This window comes from Brassica napus, chromosome C8 (genome assembly GCF_020379485.1).
Source record: "Brassica napus cultivar Da-Ae chromosome C8, Da-Ae, whole genome shotgun sequence".
NCBI lineage: Eukaryota > Viridiplantae > Streptophyta > Magnoliopsida > Brassicales > Brassicaceae > Brassica > Brassica napus.
In genome coordinates, this window is record NC_063451.1 from 40258966 (window position 1) to 40281965 (window position 23000).

General features: G+C 39.2%; 5 protein-coding genes across 5 annotated transcripts; all 5 read right to left on the reverse strand.

Moving 5' to 3' along the window:
* Nucleotides 1-75: 75 nt before the first annotated feature.
* Nucleotides 76-3187, reverse strand: LOC106414933 (methionine aminopeptidase 2B). The gene is made up of 11 exons (XM_022708265.2): nt 2867-3187; nt 2521-2572; nt 2336-2434; nt 2032-2131; nt 1795-1940; nt 1618-1709; nt 1446-1540; nt 1074-1170; nt 801-944; nt 500-717; nt 76-410 (listed from the first exon to the last, which is right to left on the reverse strand). The coding sequence occupies exons 1-11, from the start codon at nt 3036-3038 to the stop codon at nt 300-302; spliced, it is 1326 nt and encodes a 441-aa protein (XP_022563986.2). The 5' UTR covers nt 3039-3187; the 3' UTR covers nt 76-299.
* A 247-nt stretch (nt 3188-3434) lies between these two features.
* Nucleotides 3435-5137, reverse strand: LOC125591187 (SKP1-like protein 4). Its single transcript, XM_048764841.1, has one exon. The coding sequence runs from the start codon at nt 4791-4793 to the stop codon at nt 4332-4334; it is 462 nt and encodes a 153-aa protein (XP_048620798.1). The 5' UTR covers nt 4794-5137; the 3' UTR covers nt 3435-4331.
* A 1146-nt stretch (nt 5138-6283) lies between these two features.
* On the reverse strand, nt 6284-7768 carry LOC106414537 (SKP1-like protein 13). Its single transcript, XM_013855177.3, has one exon. The coding sequence runs from the start codon at nt 6953-6955 to the stop codon at nt 6470-6472; it is 486 nt and encodes a 161-aa protein (XP_013710631.1). The 5' UTR covers nt 6956-7768; the 3' UTR covers nt 6284-6469.
* A 2137-nt stretch (nt 7769-9905) lies between these two features.
* Nucleotides 9906-11945, reverse strand: LOC106411934 (F-box/LRR-repeat protein At1g06630-like). Its single transcript, XM_013852799.2, has 3 exons — nt 10575-11945; nt 10334-10483; nt 9906-10264 (listed from the first exon to the last, which is right to left on the reverse strand). The coding sequence occupies exons 1-3, from the start codon at nt 11529-11531 to the stop codon at nt 10010-10012; spliced, it is 1362 nt and encodes a 453-aa protein (XP_013708253.2). The 5' UTR covers nt 11532-11945; the 3' UTR covers nt 9906-10009.
* Nucleotides 11946-13382: 1437 nt separating this feature from the next.
* LOC106414876 (SKP1-like protein 1B) lies at nt 13383-14274 on the reverse strand. The gene has a single exon (XM_013855459.3). It carries the CDS (start codon nt 13988-13990, stop codon nt 13529-13531), a length of 462 nt encoding a protein of 153 aa, XP_013710913.1. The 5' UTR covers nt 13991-14274; the 3' UTR covers nt 13383-13528.
* Between the last annotated feature and the right edge of the window lie 8726 nt (nt 14275-23000).

Genomic DNA, 23000 nt, shown 5'->3' on the forward strand with positions numbered 1-23000 from the left:
ACTTTCTCTGAGGTTAGGCATCTAAAAGGTAACTTTTTTTTATCACAAAGCAAGAAGCTTTCAGCACTTTTTATCTTCTTTAATGGAAATTGCTTCATTTTCAACGCAAATACAAGTGTTTTGAACAACCATTGAAGTTTTATAAAGAGGGTTCAAAGACGTCAAGACAGAAAAAAATAACAGTGTACAATCTCAACTCTCAAGACAGAGGAAAAGACAGGGGATCTGAATAAGTACTCAAGAACAGTATATGATATGAAAAGAACAGAGTAAAAAAAAAAGACAGAGAATCTGATAAATCAGTAGTCATCTCCCTTGGAAACAACTTCTTTGCAAGTCGGTCGGAGTAGAATGGTGTGCTCATATTGTGATACATAGCTTCCCTTCACATCACATAGAGGAGGATACGGCTGAAAACAAAAACAAGACAAGAGAACAAGATTTAGCTCTTTTTTCCTCTCGTTAGGATCATTTAGACTGGTGTGTGAAGAGTGTTTACCTGAACAATGCCGGCATCGCACAGATTCTTCAGAGCCATCAAGTATTTGGTTTCACCAATGCGGTCCAAGTACCTTCTGCAGAAGGCTAGAGTAGAGAAATTGTTGTTGATGGTGGCGAGGAGTTGTTTTGCTCTAGGCAACCTCAAAGGGACATGGCCAGCATCAAAATTCTTCATGTAGTGGCTACACTCCAAGTCTTCTCTCACAAATCCTTTCCCTGCAACAGAATCAAAATACAGAGGTTCAGCCACTGGTGAAGCAGTGACCTTTTAATAGCTCATGAGCTGAGTTTTCATTTACCAGTTGATCCGAATGTTTCAATGGCATAGAATTCACCCTCTTCCATCTTTGTCTGCTCGCCTCCTTTAACTATAGGTACTGATTTGCCAGCGTGTATCTGATAAGGTCCGATGCTATGGCCATTCAAGTTCCGGATGCTTTTAACTGCCCAAAAATGACAACAACACAGGTTAAGTTTTATTACATTAGGCAACTAGCGCTGATGTAACAGTTGTTATTAGATTTGACATTAGATATTACTAATAGATACTACATTAGGCATCATATTAGTACCTGGGAAGACCTTTCCATTGATTTCAACCTCATAAGACTCCATGACCTCTTGAATTGCAGCACCAATGTCGCATAGACGAACATCGATTCCAGCTTCCTGAACCAGCCAAAAAAACACACCAGAAAGGTTAAGAGTAATAACTATGAAGTTACTAACAATTCAAAGCGTAAATGAAATCACTTTTACAGTGAGCTTATCTATATGCTTATAAGCGCAAAACTCAGTTACATTTCCATTAAAGAGACAGGACGAGGGACGACATAATCAAGCAAGCTGAGTAGAACAAAGCACTACAAAATGCTTCATTTCATACTAGTAGTAGTTGTACGTTCATCAAGCACTGGATGTTAGCCAAAAGAACAATTAAGTACCTTGATACCGGTATAAGTAGCTTCACGGGAGGCTGCTAAGAGAGGATCATACATAGGATTGAACGCAACTGTAAATGCACAGTCAACAATATGTCCTGCACACAAAAAAAAAAAAAAGAGACGTTAATTTCAATCTGACATTTGTACATAAGAAGCAAACCTGGTGACATACCATCAATATGTGTTCCAAAATCTAGTTTCATAACATCGTCGTATTGAAGCACAGTCTTGTCTCCAGAGTTTGGTGTCCAATGAGCAGCAACCCTGGAATGTTAAAAAAGCCGTTAGAGAAACATGACGACAAAAGAAGTATAGAAAGAGAAGGTTGAAGGGAAAAGTTATAACCAACCAGTTCAAAGAGCATCCTGTAGGGAAGGCAATGCCAGCTTTCAAGCCATTCTCTGATATAAGCTTACGAACAGTATCCTCAAGTGTCTCACAGATATCAGTCATCAACATTCCAGGCTTCACTATGCTTCTCACATATTTTCTAACCTGAAAAATTAGCAAAATAATATATATAAAAAAAGTGCCAGGAAAAAAAAAGCAATCATCTATGGTCATTTTATCTGAAAGAAGGATCAACCTGGCGATGAACTTCTGCAGCCTGGCGTACAGAGTTGTATATTGGTTTATGCAAACGCTCCAACTCTCTCTTCTCTTCAGATGTTGTCCTCCACAAATTGCTACATTACACAGATCATGACCATACCCTTATCAGTTCAAAGAGTGTGATAAAAGGTAACAAACAAAGAGTCTTGACAAGAAAAAAAGACTGAAAATCCAATGGAGTTTAACAGATGCAAAGACAGAAGTTGTATGAACTAAATCCACAAGCTTGTTGCATGCTATAAAGCTGTCCAGATAGAGTTAGTTGTAAGGAAACTTACTCATCCTTATACTGTTGGATTTCACCTTCAGGAAAGTCTCCAGATGGGAAAAGCTTAACGACAGGGATCGTTGGTGGATCAGTCTGCTGAGGCTTCTTCCTGCAAAGATAAGCAAGAGATTATCACTAAACCAAACATCTAAAGCGGCAAATCAAAACAAAAAGACGAACAAACACACTTCTTACTTGCTCTTATTCTTCTTTTTCTTCTTCTTTGTTGTCGTCGTCGAAGTCTCAGCTTAGAACAACAACAAAACACGAAGTAACATATATTAATCAACCATAAACTTGTGGATCAATCTAAAAACATCAAACCACAAGGGACAAGGACATACTTCAAGTCTAAGAAAGCTAGTTCCTGTTTATCAATAATCTAAAACATTCAAAAACGTCACCTTTTCACAATCTACTTGATCAGTAACACATAGAGATAGCAAAAGGATCCTTTTTTTCTCTTAATGGGTAATTGAATTGGAGACACAGAAGCTCAAAACTACATGATCAATCAGAACACTAAGAATAAAGTACTCACCTTTGCTTCCTTCTGCTTCTTCGTTGTTCTCCTCTTTAGCATCTTCTGTGATCTCGAGCTTCTTCGAAAGCTCAGACTCCAATGATTGTTCCTCTTTTCCTTTGGAGGAGGGTTCGGCGCCGCCGTTCTCCACCACGTGAGCTACAACAACCTCAGGGTTCTCGCTCGCCATCTCAATCGATTCTTAATGCACACGATAAAGAAGAAGAAGAAGGAGGAGAAGTAAACAAGTTATAAAGTCTCTCACTTTTACCCTATAGCTCTCTCTCTCTCTCTCTCTCTCTCTCTCTTACACACCTCCCCCCGATACTTTTTATGTCTTGCCTTTGTGGAAGAAACCCTCGAGCTATATCAACTCACACGGTTCCGCTCTTATTGGGCCTTTCCGACATCTCTTTTTGGGCCGGATTGGGCTTTATAATGCTACTTAGTTATTCATCATATAAAACTCTCAAACAGACTCCTTGTTTGGAGAGCAATGGTCTTTTGATTGAAGAAAAGTAGTCTGATTCATTTTACACAAAGCAATCCAACCTCTGTACAAATGCTTGATGGTATTGTTTTACATATATATATATATATATTCAACTAAGAGATTGGAAAATAAAGACTTAGCTGAAGCACTTGTTGTTGCTTCTAAGGTTATGGACAGAGCATTACACAAAATGTTGGAAACTACATGTCAATGAGGTACAAGGGATGGAGCATTTGGTAGCAAGAGTGAGTGAGTAGAAGATAAGGATCATTGACACAAGATTTTTGGACTCGAGCAGGCTCCTAATATATAAAATGTACTTCTACATTATATGTACACATTATAATCACCATACTTCAGTTTTTAGAGTTTTGAAATGCCTTTCTCTTGTCTTTTATGTTGTTCAACGTTCTCTAAAGAGTCTAACTTATCCAGCACCAAAAGAAGAGTCATATTCATGTTGGTGAAAACAACTCTGGTTCTGTTGGTATAGATTTAGTTGCAGCTATAAATTTTTTGAGTTTGTGCATAGGAAAGCCAATGAAGAAAAGTACTTTAAATCGATGGAGAACTTGGTGCCAGACTCGGAACTAGTAGAGAACGATCATTGACAGGATATTTCTTAGAACACAAGCTTCACATGTACAAAACTTCTTTTAGATATATGCAGTTTTGTCATCATATCCTCTGTTTTCGTAATCTTGTTTAAGAATCAAAATTTGCCTTTTCTTGTTCTGCACGCAAGAGACGAGTCATGTCTAGTGAACATAACTCTCTTGGTTCTTACGGTAGGGATTAAGTTGAAGCAATGCAACAATATAATCGATGTAAAGAGATCCAATTCGCAGAAAGCATAAAAGGAGTTGAATACTCAATTCATAGAATCAAGAACGGATCGCTTCAGAAACCAAAGACTTTACATAATACGGTTCATATCCACAAAATTCAAAACAAGAAAGCGATGTTTATCCTAGTTTAGATTTAACCCTCTCACTCATTCTCCTTGAGAACCTCTGCTTCCTCCTCCGCTGTGTAGTCACTCACGATGCCGAACTTTGCGCGAATCTCCTTATGGTCTTTGCAAGCTGCGATCTCATCAGCGACTCTCTGGCACGTGAGATCAAAAAGACCTTTGATGTTTAGGTAGTTCGCAGTCATGATGAGGTCAAAGACCATGGACAGATCCATTCGCGTGATGAACTCAGCGTCCCACTTCTTGAGAGCATCACCGGAGGAAGAAGAATTGGCACCACCGTCGACGACGACTACGACGTGGTTCTTGCAGTACTCGACCACCTTCGAGAGGACTTCGCCTGTGACCTCGTCAATCTTGCATTCACGAGCGCCGCTGCAATCTTCAAAAAGATTCGACAAGAGCTGCGACTGAAGTACCACCGCTTCGTCCACTTCAAAGGATTCATCGTCGGAGCTCTTCAACACGAACATCTCCATCGTCCTTCTTTGCTGCGTGGCGATTTTCTCGTAAGAAGATTTGAACGAAGAATGAAACAAGTAAGCGAGCGAGTGGATAGAAAAGGTGGTGAATGAAGTTATTATGGGCTCATGCACTCTATTTATAGGCGTTTAGTAGGAAGCACACATCAGGTATCTATTGAGAGTCAACTATTTAACTGAGAAAGCTAACAGAAATTCATGAAATATACACATTAGCACCAACGGAGTTACTATTTCGATCCTAATGAATTGGTACCATTATCATCACATCATCATAATGATAGATATATATCTTTTCCATCATAATCATATCAACGTTTGAATTATAAAATACGAAAGTAGATATCTTTTATTGGACTTTTTTTTTAGTTTGGGTTCCCAAATTTAAAGTAAGGAAAAATACTCAACTAATATTTTACTAATTACTTTTGAGATATTTCATTACACCTTCCCAATGGAGATGATCAAGATGCATAAATTTGGTAGTTTATAAAACTCCAAAAAACAAAAAGTCCAAACAAAGAAAAACTCCAAACCATGGAAAGACAACTAAATCCAATCAGAAAAAAAAAAACTAGATATCAAGCGAAACTTCTAGAACCTTAGAATATATCGAAAAAAGCAGTAGATGTCGGTCGCTAGCTCTCACAACATTAACGAAACAATCCAACCTCTGGACAAATGCTTGCTGGTATTGTTTTACATATATATATATATATATATATATATATTCAACTAAGAGATTGAAAAATAAAGACTTAGCAGAAGCACTTGTTGTAGCTTCTAAGGTTAGCCGAAGCACTTGTTGTAGCTTCTAAGGTTATGGAAAGCATTACACAAAAATGTTTGGAAACTATATGTCAAAGGTTAATCAGTTACAAGAGATGGAGCATTTGGTATCAGAATTAGCAAGAGTGAGTGAGTAGAAGAGAAGGATCATTAACACAAGATTTCTTGGACTCGAAAAGGCTCCTAGTTTATAAAACCTTCTTCTACATATGTACACATTATAATCACCATACTTCAATTTTTAGAGTTTTGAAATGCCTTTCTCTTTTCTTTTATGTTGTGCAATGTTTCCTCTAAAGAGTTAACTTATCCAACACCAAAAGAAGAGTCACGTCATGTTAGTGAAAACAACTCTGGTTCTCTTGATAGAGATTTAGCTATACAAGTTTTGAGCTTGTGCATAGGAAAGCCAATGAACAAAAGGACTTTAAATCGATAGAGAGCAAAGATCATTGACAGAAGATTTCTTAAAACGCAAGTTTCACATGTACAAAACTTCTTCTAGATATATGAAGTTTATCATCATCCTCTGTTTTCTTGATCTTGTTTAAGATTAATCAAGAATTGCCTTTTCTTGTTCTGAAAGCCAAAGACGAGTCATGTTTAGTGAACACAACTCTCTTGTTCTCATGGTTATCGATGTAAAGACTCTACTATAGTCTGAGACTTTGAAACCCAATTCAGAAAGCATAAACTCATACGATCAACAACATCTTGCTTTATAAGACTTCTGTTCATCTAATATACGATCAAGAACACTGTTCATATTCACAAAATCGAAACAAGAAAGCCATGTTCAACTATTATCGATTTAAAGATCCGTAAACACAAAGATTCGAAAAGAAAGAGTAGCTAGGGTTTAGATTAACCCGCTCACTCATTCATCAATCAAAAGCCCACTCGTTCTCCTTGAGAACCTCTGCTTCCTCCTCTGCTGTATAGTCACTCACGATGCCCAACGTTGCGCGAATCTCCGCGTGGTCTTTGCATGCCGCGATCACGTCAGCGACTCCCTGGCAAGTGAGATCAAGAAGTCCTTTGATGTTTAGGTAGTTCGCAGCCGTGATGAGGTCATAGACCGTGGACAGATCCATTTGCTTGATGAACTTATCGTCCCACTTCTTGAGAGCATCAGCGGAGGCGGCGGAAGAAGAATTGGCACCACCGTCGACGACGGCGACGTGGTTCTTGCAGTATTCGACCACCAACGCGAGGATCTTGCCGGTGACATTCTCAATCTTGTGTTCAGGAGCGGTGCAATCTTCAACAACATGCGACAAGAACTGAGATTGGAGTACGACCGCTTCATCGACTTCAAAGGATTCATCGTCGGAGCTCTTCAACACGATCATCTTCTTCTCCTTCTCCATCTTCCTTCTCTGCTGCGTGGCGGTTTTCTCGTAAGAAGATTCGAGGGAGGATGAAAAAAGTAATAAGAGAGCGAGCGAGCGTGCGAATAGAAAAGGTGGTGAATGAAGTTATGAGCCCATGCAGTGTATTTATAGGCGTTTAGTAGAAGCACGCATCAAGTATCTATTGAGACTCAATTATTTATGAAATTTTCAATTTTATATTCTGAATGAAGTTATGAGCCCATTGTTCAAATAAATTTATTAGTTAAACCACAATTTTTAACTGAGAAACCTAACCGAAACAGATCTTTGATTGAAAGTATTCAAGTTTTGTCCAATGGAAACAATATGTCCAAAGACTCAAAGGTTAGTAAATTAGTTTAGATTTGAGTTCAAGATAGTTTCAAGTAGTATTAAAAAAAAAGTTAGTCATTTAATTCTGATTATATTTTGCAGGTATAAGAGTCAAGAGATGGAGCATTTGGTATTAGAAAATTAGCAAGAGTGAGTAGAGGAGAAGAATCATTGACGTAAGATTGTGAACTCGGGCAGGCTTTTTATGCATAAAAAAAAACCTTTTTCTACATATGTACACATTGTAATCACCATTCTTTGTTTTTGTAGAGTTGTGAATTGCCTTTTCCTTGTCTTATATGTTGTGCAGATTGATGAAAGTTCTATGAGAAATCAACTTAATTATCCAGCACCAAAAGAAGATCAGTCACTTCATTTTAGTGAAAACAACTCTTGTTCTGTCGGTAGATATTTAGATCTGCAGCTACATAAAATTGACGTGTAGAGATCATATTATAGAATTTTGAGTATGTGCCTATTAACCCCAGTTCACAGAACGAATCAAAGTTGTTTAAATCCCAATACATTTTGAAGGCAAAGGAGATGGACAGTTTGGTGCAAGATGGAATTAGTAGAGAATGATCCTTCAGAGAGAGAAGATTATGGACTCATCGTTAGGCTTCACATGTACAGAACTTCTTCTAGATATATACACAGTTTACCATCATCCTCTGTTTTTACTCAATCTTGCTTAGGAGTCAAGAAAGGTTCTAAAGATTCACAAAAATCAAAACAAGAAAGCCATGTTCATCTCATAAAGATTCGAAAACAAAGACTATCTAGCTAGGGTTTAGATTAACCCGCTCCATTCATCAATCATAAGCCCATTGGTTCTTCTTGAGAACCTCTGCTTCTTCCTCTGCTGTATAGTCACTCACGATGCCCAACGTTGCGCGAATCTCCTTATGGTCTTTGCATGCTGCCATCTTATCAGCGACTTTCTGGCACGTGAGATGAAAAAGACCTTTGATGTTTTGTTATGGAGGGGAGGATTTCCTTTTTGTCTGGCTGGGTGGTTGAGAAGGAGACAGAGGAGAGCCTTGGGAGCTGTTGATTATGGCTTTCCTCTTCCAAGAAGGAGGCCTCTTCCTCTGCGTTTTGCTTCCATTTGGATTCCCGGAGACTCGCCCTCCCGAAGAAGGGCCAAGCTGAAAACCCGTAGGAAACACATGAGGAGCAGAAGCAGAGGACATGTTTGTTGCTGAAGAGTCAGCTTCATCGTCGTTCAGAGAAGGTAAATGCCCTTCTGAAAGAACATTAAACCGAGATGAACCTTGTTTATGCAAAGCCACCATGTCCTCCGTGTAAGAGAAGACATGACCTTTACCCTTGTCCAGCTCATTAGTGATCTTTGTCCAGCTCATTTTCCAAATTTGCAAACTCTAAATGGCTAAATTTTCAACTGTAATTATTAAATAACCACATTAGTTAGTTCATAAATGAACTGGATTTTTTTTTTCATGGGAGTTATATTGTAGGAAAGAAATGTGATGTTATACACTACTATACTCTTTCTTTGTGCTATGAGTTGTATAAGCTTTGGAATGATGTTGAGCAGAATTTTTTAGAGGTTTTTCATAATAATCAGGATGATAAAAAGCTCTCGAGATTAGAACATATATAGTTTTGCATATAGCTTAAAGAATACGATCTAGTTATAAAATTGCGATTAATGACAGAGGAGATCAAAACTGACAAAAAGATTGAGAAACGACTTGTCTTCCTAGACCATAAGATGCTTAACCGCTTTAAGTGTCGTAGATAGATTATACCATCACCTATTATTTCTACTTTCTAGTCAATGAGATTTTACATTTTTTAATTTGCTGATTTTGGAACATTTGAAAATTAATCTGATTTTGTTTCGAGGATTTAGTAAAAAAAAAATATACGTGTGGGTTAGTCTTCCTCCATGCACAGTCACAAGGTTCTTCTCCCTTAATCTTCTACTCTTTCTAAGTCTCTGCTACTTTACCTTTAGCATGGACATGACGTACGCGTTAGAGTATAAGATGGGTTTATAAACTAGTGTGATCGTTGGAAAGAAAAACTAGTGCAATCAAGACCACTTCTTTAGAAAAACTAGTGCAATCAAAACCACTAGTGCAATTAAAACCACTTCCAGTCGACATGCAACAAAAAATTCTAGATAAAACATATTATGTAACTTGGCCACTATATATATTATAGAAGAGTAAACGATAGAATTACATAACTGGCTTGTGTTGTGTGTGAGAAGATGTTATAAAGCTCAAAACCACAAGCATAAATAACAAGATTATGGGTGAAAGGGAGAGATAGATGTTAACCACCTTGGTCTAAAGAAGTTTATGCATGTTTTGGAATCATTATATTATTATAACCCCGTCTGATAGATTCAAACACTGCCGCTCGAAAGAGCTTTAATAATCTAGTTGCCATCTTAATTTATCATGCGGTAAAGTACCAAATGGAATAGAAGAGGAATCCCCGGCTGTAAAAAGGCGGTTTAAACGTTCCTCAAGGGTTTTCACATTTGAACAAAGGGAGCAAAATAAAATCTCAAGTGAATCAATAAAAAATTTTTGAAAATCAAGTGAATTTAAAAAAAAAAAAAGAGGCTAGCAGTGCGACATGAAACAAGTTTTAATGTTACATGAGAAAAGCAGCTCCATACAAAGAGAGAGAAATGAGACAAAGGAAGCAAATAAATAATGTGGTTTAATGGTACACAAAGGTCTACTCGAAATAAGCGACATCGGTTGAAACAACTCCGACAAGGATAAATAAATCCCTACGGGTTTGGATCATTTTGGCATCATCGACCACAACATCTTCAGGGAACTCCACTTGCATTTTCGGGATGCATTCGGTTCCTGCAAGCAAACTCTTCAGGTGTTGAAGCTCTTTAGCAGTTCCTTTATAACCAACAACATGCAGCTCCTTGACTTGGAACAGACCAATGGTAACATCGCCTGTGTAACTATCCAGACCCTGGGGGAAAAAGAAGAAGAAGAAGTGAGCAAGTAAGTTTCGATTATTAGTGAAAAACAACAACATTACCTGGATGATTAATGTTTCAAGCTTTGGAGAGTGCTTAAGCAGATATGGCAGCAGTTTCCAACCACGTTTGTTTTTACTCCCAAAAGATAAGGTAACCAGATTGTTAAACACCGGTAAAACTAGTCCATGTTTAACACATCGAGAAATCAACTGAAACACACACACACATATGCTTCAAGAATGTCCTGAGTTTTATCAAGTAAGTTACAAAAAAAAACACACACACACAAAGAAGACTTACATCAGTAGAATCGGGAGAAAGATGGAGAGTCTCCACGTTGCTTATCCCTACAAGGAGACCCGATAAATCCGGCCTCTTGATATTTGTTTTAGAATAAGAAATGTCCAGCTTAGCTTTGACTAAGGATCCCAAGTTAACAAGTGGATACTCATACAAGGCATAGTCAGTGTAGTTGAGAGAGACAACACTTGGGGCGTCAAATGATATACGAGACCCATCATCAATTCCAAAATCATAACAATAGAAAACTGTTAGCTTCTTGATTGTCTGACTCGATATCCTGTAATTAGGATAAAAATCAGTCTTGTGAACAACAGTTAACTCCTCAAGCATTGGGCAACCAGGAAGAAGCACATCAGAGAGATCTTGGTCGTCAAACATGATGGTATCGAGGAAGAGACTCTTAAGCGCTGGAAGAAACACATCAGGAGGAAGCTTTCCAACATTAGTATCTGTTCCCAGACGCAGCTTAACCAGTGTCTTGCTCCTGAAGAGGTGATAAGGAAGAAAGCAGTTCCCGTGAACCTCATCAGTATGTACAGGGCCTAGCCAACGAGGCCTCAAAGTAACGTCCACTTCCAAAACACCACGCTCAACGACACTGCTTATCCAGCGACGCTCATCAACCACATCGCTGTTGTTGGTAACGAGATATGTTAGAGAGAATTTCTTGATACGAGAACCACAACCGCATTGCAAAGCGAGTCTTCTGTCCACAAAGTTTCTGAAGCTCTCCTTGAGTTCTTCCCTCCCTTCTTCTGGCGGCGGTTGCAGCAAGACAGTATCATCGAAATCAAGACTGTGAACCAGTGCAAACAGATACCTCCACTTTTTCGAGAGAAGAGAGGTTGAAGCAGCAAGTTTGGTTGGAAGTAAGGACAAGATCTCTACCAGAACCTCTCGAGGGAGACAGCTGATTAAATCTCTCGAGCCCATCTCTAGCTTCTTTGATTCCATGCAGACAGATCCAGTCCCTGAAAAATGAAGTAAGTGATTTGAGCATTTAAACAAAAGTTTCAGACAGGACAAAAAAATAAATAAATAAATAACAAAAGCTACCAGCTTTGTCTGAATTTGAAATTTTTAATGGAAGATGGGCAAACTCTGACTGACTACAAGCGGTAAAACTACAACACAGTTTCATCTGAAACTTGTAGTAGAACAACAGAGTAAAACTAACCATGCATATGGAGAAAACAGAGCCATAAGGAAACTAACCATACATATGGTGAAAACAGAGCCATAAGGAAACTAACCATACATATGGTGAAAACAGAGCCATAAGGAAAGAACAGAGTAAACAAACAACCAAACAGAGAATGAAAACCATAAGAGAGAAACTAAAGCTTTAACCTTTTCGATTGTTTTTCCTATTAATGTTTTCCTAGAAACAACCAAGATATTGAAGATGCTAATATTTTGTATTATATAAATTAATTAATTAAAAGAAGAAATAGTTAAAAAAAGGTAATAGAATCTTTTCGTATTTTCCTATTAATGTTTTATAGAAAATTTTACTCTTTCTTTTTCTTTTTTTCAATCTTTCTAAAATCAACAATAAACAGTTGTCCTTTTTTCCTTTTTCTCCCGATTAAATTTAGACTGAAAAAATAGTTGCCTTTTTGTTTTCATAAGACTGAAAAACAAAATTGTGAGCGTCAGTGAAAACATTATTAGATTTGAGTTATATAAGTACACTTTTAAACTGAAAAGAAAATCTCATTAGACTGAAATCTAAATTTTAAATTTGTGTCAGATAAAGACTTTTTTATATCCACAGCTGTCTCATGACACTTGTTTTTTTTTAATCTGTTTTAGGCTTTGTTTTTGGGTCTTGTTTGCCAATTTATTTCTATTACTCTCTCAAGTCCTAAAACCTTATCATTCGTGAATGAATGTAAAATTTAATATTTTCTAAACGACGACTTTTTCGTTACATTTAATTGAAAGACATGCATCAAAATAGGTACCTGATGCATCTTATTTTTATTTTATACTACGACTGATGTCGTTAGTTAACAACGTGCACAAAACCAAGTTTGAAAAATATTATCTCTTTCCACCATATGTGATGCATTTTTCTAGTTTGAATGTAGAGAGATTTTGTAGAATTGGCTCATGGAATGCACACTACGATCCATTGAATACTTTTTTTTTTTTTTTGAGATGTTAAATAAATCATATCAGTGAAAAAAAATAATAGTTAAACCATGATTATCGGGGTTTGTTAATGGAGTTTCTTTACCAAAATTAGTGTGTGAGCCCCACCAAAATTATAAAACCAGTGAAGACCATATCCGTCGCAGGGTTAAGGAGGGGTTCTTTACTCCTTAAAATAATGAAAAAATTAAAAAAAAGAGGAGAGAAGGAAAAAAAAGGTTCTAAAATAGGTGATTTCAGAACAGGTATTACCCTTTACAGCCACTTATCTTTTAGTTATTGGTTAAGTTTATTAAAGTTTTATTGTTTAAATTAACTAAATTAGAAATATTTAGATTAAACTGTTAAGAAATTCAAAATAGATTTCAACCGATGGAGTTGCACTTTTTTGTGGTGGGTTTTTTGCACTGTTCGCGGGTCTCACGACACGTGATGACCCGCGATTGGTGCGCTTTTAATTTTTTTTTCTTTTTTATATAATCAGACAAAACAAAAAATTTAAGAAACCATAAGGGTTATAGGATTCAAGAAACTTGTGTGGTGATAAAAACAAAAACGAAACAACAGAAAGCCAGGTTCAACTTCGAAAACCTTTCTCATCGTGTCACACCAGAGATAACAACTTGCTTTATAAGACTTCTGTTCATCTAATATCGATCAAGAACACTGCTCATATTCACAAAATCGAAACAAGAAAAGCCAAGTTCAACTATTATCGATCTAAAGATCCGTAAACTCAAAGATTCGAAAAGAAAAGAGTAGTTAGGGTTTAGATTAACCCGCTTAATCATTCATCAATCAAAAGCCCACTCGTTCTCCTCGAGAACCTCTGCTTCCTCTTCTTCTGTGAAGTCATTCACGAGGCCGAACGTTGCACGAAACTCCTTATGGTCTTTGCATGCCGCGATCACGTCAGCGACTCCCTGGCACGTGAGATCAAAAAGACCTTTGATGTCTAGGTAGTTCGCAGCCATGAGGAGACCGTAGACCGTGGACAGATCCATTTGCGTGATGAACTTATTGTCCCACTTCTTGAGAGCATCACCGGAGGAGGCGGAAGAAGAATTGGCACCACCGTCGTCGACGACGGCGACGTGGTTCTCGCAGTATTCGACCACCTTCTCGAGGATCTTGCCTGTGACTTTCTCAATCTTGTGTTCAGGACCGGTGCAGTCTTCAACAACATGCGATAAGAGCTGAGATTGGAGTACGACCGCTTCATCGACTTCAAAGGATTCATCGTCGGAGCTCTTCATCTATAAAAGATAAGGATAAATCTTAGAGATAAGGCTAACTAATATCTTGTAATTATCTACATTCATAAACCTTATCAAAAATCAATGCATCTATAATCTAATGGAATCTCAAAAGAATGACACTATGAGCGCTTGTAGTAGAACAGAGTAAACCATATGGATAAAACAGAGTAAACTATATGGAGGGAACAGAGTAAAACATACGGAGAGAAGAGAGTATGCCTTATTGAGAGAACAGAGTAAACCATAAACCAAGTTGAGTTGATAGAACAGAATAAACGATATTGAGAGAACAGAGTAAGTCATCAAGGAGAGAACAGAGTAAACCATACGGAGAGAACATAGTAAACCGTAACAAAAACTAAAGCAGCTTCAACGTTTTACCTTTCTTGCATGCGTTACTAGTCATATGAAACTACGAAACTGCGGAGGACGTCGAACAAACAAATGGTAGGAGGAGTCTCCAGTTCAGATTTTAGGGGTTTATCTATGCTGGGCTTTGCTGCATTTATATTATAGAATATTGCCATATTTAGACAAATTATTACGAATCAAATTCACTTATTACACCATATTTTATATGAAATATTTACATTTTTTTCCAATTATAATCATCATACTTTTGACATAAAAACAAAATCACCATACCTTTTTTTTATAGAGTTGTGAATTGCCTTCTTCTTGTCTTATATGTTGTGCAGATTGATGAATGTTCTATGAGAAGTTTCACATCATGTTAGTGAGAACAACTCTTGTTCTATTGGAAGAGATTGAGTGGCTTGGTGTCAGACTCAGAGTTTCTTATTTCCTTTGACCAAAAAAGTATTATTATTTCCATTTTTTTTTCTTTTTTTTTTCCACAAACCTAAACATGGAAATCTAATGTCACACTCTTATCTCGCTTAAACAAGACGACATGAATTCACATTGTCTTTACCAATAAAAATACTTAAAAAGGCCAATGCAAATCTCATTCCCAAGGATCGAATCCAAATGTTTTACAAAATCGTACTAAAACGAATAGGAAACGCTTAAAAACCAAATCACCAAGTCTTAAAATAAAATAACTTAAAGAAAATCAAACACCCGAAAAGCCAACATCACACCGAGACGACTACTCCTGCACTTCTTCGAACTCACCTAAAAAAGAAAGGAAGGCTGAGTATTTCGACAAATACTCAGCGAAGGAAGCTCTAGGAGCCCCGAAATCAATCACCAACAATCATCACACAACAATTATCTGTAACTTAATGCTGCCATGTTTCACTCTGTGACAGCATTTACCTTTTTTACTCACCTATCTTTACTTTCACTTTATTACTGCAAGTCTAATAAGATTACTCCCAGTCACGGGTTGCATCCCGGTTACAGGTCACTTGTTTAGACCGTTAGCATTTTCCCTTTATATGTACAACTTTGGCATTTTGCTAGAATCATCAATCATTATCCAAACTTATCTTCTCCCTAAACTCTCTCTCTATCTTGTGCATACGCCATTGACGTCGTATTGCTTTGATCATTGCACTTGAAGGTGACATTTCTTAAACTCAGATCATCTTTTAGTCCTTGATTCTTCTCCTCTTTAGATCTACGGAAGATTTACAGAGAGAAACTATCACTCATAGCTTTTGCTGTCTCATTTTGGTATCAGAGCCATCTCGAACCTCACGGATCTAGATATGGTAGAAACACGTAACCAAGAGAAGACGATGCTCGAGCTGGTTGAGGAAATCCGTACCGGTCAAGAACGCCACACAAACGAGTTCCGTCAGCGCGCTGACTCACTCGACGACCGCTACAACAAACTCGAAAGACTCGTTTTTGAACATGTTTCTCAAACCCAGGCGCCAGGGAAACAACCGTTCAACGACGCCGGTGGCTCTCAGATGATGGACCCAACTTCTGCGGAGTCAAACCGACCCCCAGAACCTCCAGATCTACATCGGTTCCAGCATTACACACCCGGCGACCGTTCTACAACTTCGATGAACACCCTCACCAATAGGCTTACGAAACTGACCTTCCCAGCCTTTGACGGTAAGGACTTTCGTGAATGGATATGTCGATGTGAGCAGTTCTTCGACATCGACAACACAGCCCCCGAGTTAAAAGTCCGACTCGCCGCTATGCACATGACCGGAAAAGCCCTTCAATGGCACATAAACTACTTAGCTGAGCAGTTTGGGATCTTCCCATCCTGGACAGACTACATCATCGCGCTCTCAGGCAGATTCCACGGCCTTTTCGACGATCCGCTGGCTGATCTCGTCGCGCTGAAACAAGGCACTGACTCAGTTGAAGAGTATCTGGAGAAGTTTGAGAACACAAGAACTCGTCTTTCCCTTCCCGAAGCTCATGCCTTAAGTATCTTTCTGACTAACATGAACCCGCATCTTTCTCTTCATGTTCGTCAGTTTAACCCCACCTCCATGTCTGCTGCTGCAAGAATAGCTAGCTTACACGAGTCTTCTTTGGCTGCGACACCTCAGCGCTCCTACAGAGCTCCCTTCAATCCTTCTCAACAACAGAAAAGCTACGGTGGTCAGTACAAACAACAAACCCCACTGTTGCCTGCACTTGAGACTTCAAAGAACAACCTTAAACCCTCTTTCATTCCGAAGAACAACAATGACAGGCCTGCGCGCAAGTTCTCTTACCAAGAGATGCAAGATCGTAGAGCTAAAGGACTTTGTATGTTTTGTGATGAAGCTTTCTCACCTGGGCATCAACTAAAGCACAAACGATCCCAGATTTTCGTCATGGAATGTGAAGATGAGGATGATGATGCAGACTCCTTGATCGAGAATGAGAAAATCACTGACATCACAGATGAGGAAGTTCAAGCTGAGCCCACACCAGTAATCTCTGTCAACGCTCTCAGTGGCTCCACCACATTTAACTGCATGAGAGTCATTGGAAAATATGGAAAGCGCAAGCTTTACATACTGGTGGATCCCGGAAGCACTCACAACTTCTTGGACATCAAGGTCGCTCAAGAACTTGGTTGCACACTTGACGCTTTCAGTCCCATGTCTGTCGCTGCTGCCAACGGAAACAACTTGGTCACAACGCACAAATGCAGCAACTTCACTTGGTCAGTGCAAGGGTATTCTTTCACTACCGAGATAAGAAGTCTCCCACTTGACTGTTGTGAACTTGTGCTAGGCGTTCAATGGCTCTCAACTCTTGGACCGATCCTCTGGGATTTATTGAATCTGAGAATGGAGTTCAACCTCAACGGGATCAAACATGTGCTGCGAGGAGTGACGAAGTCTGGTTGCAAACTGATCAAGGGGGCCCGCCTCAACACACTGATGTTACAGCAACCTCAGATAGCCATGTTATAGATTCGGGAAATAGGATCCTCTGAGAAAACTTCCCAACTACTTCCAGAGTCTCTCTTTTCCCACATCTCAGCTCCTAAGAGTACGCTATCTGATGATCCGATGTTGCAGTCACTACTATCATCTTACTCTGACTTATTTGAGGAGCCGACAAGTCTTCCCCCATTCCGAGAAGGCTTTGATCACACGATACCTCTAAAAGCTGGAGCAAACCCTGTGAACCTCAGACCCTACCGATACTCCTCTCTACAGAAGGACGCCATTGATGACCTGCTGAAAGACATGTTAAAGCAGGGAATCATACAATGCAGCTCGAGTCCGTATGCATCACCTATTGTTCTGGTGAAGAAAAAAGATGGAGGTTGGCGGCTCTGCGTCGATTACAGAGGTCTCAACGCACAGACTGTTAAGGACAAATATCCAATACCCTTGCTAGAAGACCTTCTTGATGAACTCGGTGGAGCAGTCTACTTCTCTAAGATCGACCTCCACGCTGGATTCCACCAATTGAGAATGTCGCCTGAAGACGTGTTCAAAACCGCCTTCAAGTCTCACGCTGGCCACTACGAATACCTGGTCATGCCCTTTGGTCTTTCGAATGCACCATGTACATTCCAAAGCCTCATGAACCACGTTTTCCAAGACATCTCAAAGAAGTTCCTTCTGGTATTCTTTGACGACATCCTAGTTTACAGTCCAGACTGGGAAACTCATCTGATTCACTTGCAAGAAGTGTTCTCCATCTTACGTCAGCAGTAGCTCTATCTGAAAGCTTCAAAATGTACTTTTGGAGCCACAAAGATCGAGTACTTGGGGCACTTCATCGAGGCAAAAGGAGTGAGCACTGACCCTAGTAAAGTCGACTCTATCACGCGCTGGCCCATTCCCACAACCACGAAATAGTTGTGAAGTTTCCTTGGCCTCGCTAACTACTACAGACGCTTTATCAGGGCCTACAACATGATCTCACGTCCCCTCACCATACTCCTCCAAAAAGATGGGTTCATTTGGGGTCCTGAAGCCGAAAATGCATTTGGAAACCTCATAACAGCCCTCAGTTCAGCCCCTGTTCTCGCTCTGCCCGACTTCAACAAAACCTTTATTGTGGAGACAGATGCTTGCAACACGGGTATTGGTGCAGTGCTTATGCAAGAAGGTCACCCAATATGCTATATCAGTCGTGCCTTGGGTCCAAGACAACAAGCGCTCTCAGTCTACAAGAAGGAATTAATGGCAATAGTCTACGATGTTTAAACTTGGAGCGCTTATCTTGCACACCGTCCCTTCATCATCAAAACAGACCAAAAAATTCTCAAATACATGGTGGAGCAGAAAGCCACTACTCCTTTTCAGCACATGTGGCTCTCTAAGCTAATGGGATATGATTTTGAGGTACAGTACAAGCTGGGGAAAGAAAACGTTGCTGGAGATGCCTTATCTCGGGTCTCCGGGTCCCAACTACTCCACATCTCGCTGCCTCATGCTCAGCAAGAGTTCTTCGACTCCCTGAAGCGTCTATGGCAGACAGATTCTCATCTCTCCAAGCTGGTCACTGAGTTGAAAGCCAACAAGCTATCTCACCCTCAGTATACTTATATCAATAAAGAACTGCGGAGAAAAGGGAAGCTAGTTGTTGGGAATGATGTGGAGATCAAAACTCACATCTTCAAATGGCTGCATGACTCGGCTGTTGGAGGTCACTCGGGCAGGGACGCAACTCTCCACAGGATCAAATCGCTTTTTTTTTTGGCCAAAGATGTCTCTGGAGGTTCAGAACTATGTGAGAAACTGCAGCGTTTGTCAGAAAAATAAGTATGAGAACGTGGCTAAACCTGGCCTGCTGAAGCCTCTACCGGTACCGCAAGGTGTTTGGGAATCAGTCAGTATGGACTTCATCGAAGGACTCCCTCCTTCCTCTGGAAAACACTGCATTCTAGTGGTCATCGACCGACTCAGTAAGAATGCACACTTCATACCTCTGTCTCACCCCTACACTGCGATCGAAGTTGCTCAAGCCTACTTAGACAACATCTTCAAGTTACACGGTCTTCCGAAAGATATTGTGAGTGACATAGACCCTACATTCCTAAGTGAAGTGTGGAAGGAACTGTTCAGGGTACACGGCGTCGACCTGCGATACTCAACAGCCTATCACCCTCAAACAGACGGGCAGACTGAGATCACAAACAAGACTCTAGAGACCTACTTGAGATGCATGACAGCTGAGACACCGCAGACATTGGGCAAATGGCTTCCATTAGCGGAATGGTGGTACAATACAACTTATCACTCCGCCATCAGAAGCACACCCTTCGAGATTGTTTACGGTCAACCACCTCCACTACACCTTCCTTACCTGCCTGTTGAAAGCACTTCTACACTAGTTGACAGAAGCCTACGTAAGAGGGAGGAGGTGATCTCGATGCTCAAGTTTCACCTAATGAGGGCTCAAAACCGGAACAAGCAAGCTGCTGATTCACACAGGTCACAGAGGACATTCGTTGTGGGCAACTATGTGTATCTCAAGCTCCAACCTTAGCGGCAAAACACACCAAAGAACAGTAAGATTCCACACAAGCTATCTCCTCGATACTACGGTCCCTTCAAAGTCAGTGACACTGTCGGCTCCGCAGCGTATCGCTTGGAACTCCCGCCTGAGGCTGCTATTCATAATGTGTTTCATGTAAGCCAGCTCAAGCTCTGCCCCAACCCACCAACCTCATCACCCACGGTACCACAGTTCTGGTCTGATCTGGGAACATCTAAAGAACCCGAGGTGATTTTGGAAACAAAAATGGCAAAACGTCGCAATTTGGCTGTCACTAAAATCTTGGTGCAGTGGAAGGGAGAACGACCAGAGGATGCTACATGGGAGTTCTACAAGGACTTCATTGCCAAGTATAGACTCTCAATTTTTATGTATTTTCTTTATGCTTTAATTCAATGTTTTTTTTCTTTCTTTTTGTAAGTAAACAATTTTGTGGTAGTCTCTCCTTTCTATTGTATTCTTTTTCATTTGTTTGTTGTAAGATTAATATTTTAAAATGTTCATGTAATCTACGTTTGGAAACCCAAATATATGAGGTTGACAAAAGAAAAAAGGAAACCCAAACATCATCGGACAGGTAATCGTTTTCTAGAATTGAGAGGGCATGTGTTTGGACACTTTGGAATGGTCATTATTTTTCTTTTATCCAAGAGGCTGTTAAGGTTTTGATAAAATAATTTCCATGGTAGAATCATTTTAAAAATTATCAGGTGTTTTTCTCCTAATGTATGTAGGAACTTTTGGGCGAGTTTTTTGGTTTCAAAATCGAAAAGATCCAAGACTGGATGTGTATCGGTTCTAGTGGCGGTATACCAATGGGCGTCTCGAGTCATCTTCTCATTCTGTCTTTTTTAGTTTTGAAACACCATTCTGTCTTCTTTACAATGAAATTTTTTGTAATTAGTTAATAGTTTGACCAACTTTCAAGAGGGAGATAAAGAGAGGAGTCTTCCACTATCTTGTTAAAACATAGATGATTTAATAACCCAGTTTTCATAACAGAGGAAATAAACCATGCTTTCTTTTGATTGGAGAATTGGAGGAGAGGTTAAAAACTTATCTTTTCAGTTTTCAGTTAGATTAAGTGATGGGTTTCCTACAAAAGCAGACATTGATGGAGTTAAAGGGAAAGAGGTTGAGAGATAATCATATAGAGAGATTGAGAGATAGTCATATAGATTGAGAGAGATTAGTCGGGCACTGCATTCAGGTGAGAAGATATACGTTTTTGTCGCCTTTTCGATTACAAATGGCGATGTTGAAACCCAACTACGTACGCCTAAAAGAAACCCATCAGAAGTTGATAAGGCTTAGCAAAATGAAGCCACCTCTTAAAACATGTGTTACCAACTCGGGATAACACATAAGTCACAAACGGTGCCGAAAAATAGAACTTCTTTAACGCCGCCGGCGAGCATACCAAACATCACGAAAGCTCCTTCGACATGAGCACCGGCGCTAACCGAGTAATAGTCTTGAGTTATCAATCAATTTCTTCAAAAAGAAGTAGGAGCTCTCATCCTCATCTCAACTCCATCTCCTCCCAGATAATCTTCGCCATACACTTCCGACGAAGTCCGCTTCACACTGAACGGCAGTGGTCGTAAGGCCGCTTCACCAATAATTTTAACTGCAGTAATTTCTATAACATCTGTGAGAAGATAATCGCTATTAGTACATCATATGGATAAAACAATATCTATCAATAAAACTCTCTAAGCACATATATATATATATATATAAAAGACTGTTTCAATAGAATCTATAAAACTATAAGCCTATATATACAAATGCCGTTTCAATTAGAGTAATTTACCTGGTACTAAAAGAGATGAGAGAAAAGATGATTCGAAGAGCTGAAGTACTGACATATTTATACCGTAAACACACACCGCCATGCCGACGTGAACCATACATTTAAGAGACCCCATCGTGGCCGATCGAGTTAATGGAATTAATCACAGAAGCCATCGGGCCGTTTCAGAGATCGGGGAAGCAGAACAGAAGAGGAGAGAGAATGAGAGACGAACCTGATCCTAGATTCCTCCCGTAAGAACAATTTGGGTTGACGATTGATAATGGTCCACCGGGCCCATTGGGATAAAAATGTAAAAGATACACGGGCAAATGAATAAGCCTAACAAACATAAAAAAACGATTAAATGAAACGGTGTGCAGCGAAGAAGCCTCGATGAAGTGTTGCGTTTCGTATTTTCAGGACACGTGTCGACACCATAGAGCTCGAATTTATGCGCTGGTAGCTGAGGTGGACACCCTGAGAGAGAAACAAAACCTATTAAATATATAAAGATATTTACATTTTTTTCCAATTATATATAATCATCATACTTTTGACATAAAAACAAAATCACCATACCTTTTTTTATAGAGTTGTGAATTGCCTTCTTTTTGTCTTATATGTTGTGCAGATTGATGAATGTTCTATGAGAAGTTTCACATCATGTTAGTGAGAACAACTCTTGTTCTATTGAAAGAGATTGAGTGGCTTGGTGTCAGACTCAGAGTTTCTTATTTCCTTTGACCAAAAAAGTATTATTATTTCCATTTTTTTTCTTTTTCTTTTCACAAACCTAAACATGGAAAACTAATTACACCATTGAAGGAGGTTTAAAATCAGTTAGCTTCTCCATTTATATTTTGTACTCGCTTGGTATTAAGGGTTAATTTAGGAAAAATTAGAAAAATAGGATACTTTGAACTTTGATTTGTCACAATAGTATTTGTAGAAGATGTTTTAGGAAATTAGGATTTTAATTCCTGTAAATACCATATTACCCTTAATTTTGAATTATTATTATAAATTATAATTTTCGTAATTGATTTTAAATATTAAAATATTAAAAAGTTAAAATAACAAAAATTTAAAATAGACAAAAGGGAGACGTGGCCACCCCTATACCCTAATTTTTTTTTTCTTCTTGTCTTCTCCGCCGCAGAGTCGTGGCTCTCTTCCATGGCGATTTAGGATTCAACGGAGAGAAGCCACGTTCTTCGTCGGTGTTTCATTTGCCCGTAATCTCTAATCTCGTCTTTGTAAACACAACAATTGGTTCCTGGAATGTGGCAAACCACACCTGTTTTTACACATGTAATTAAG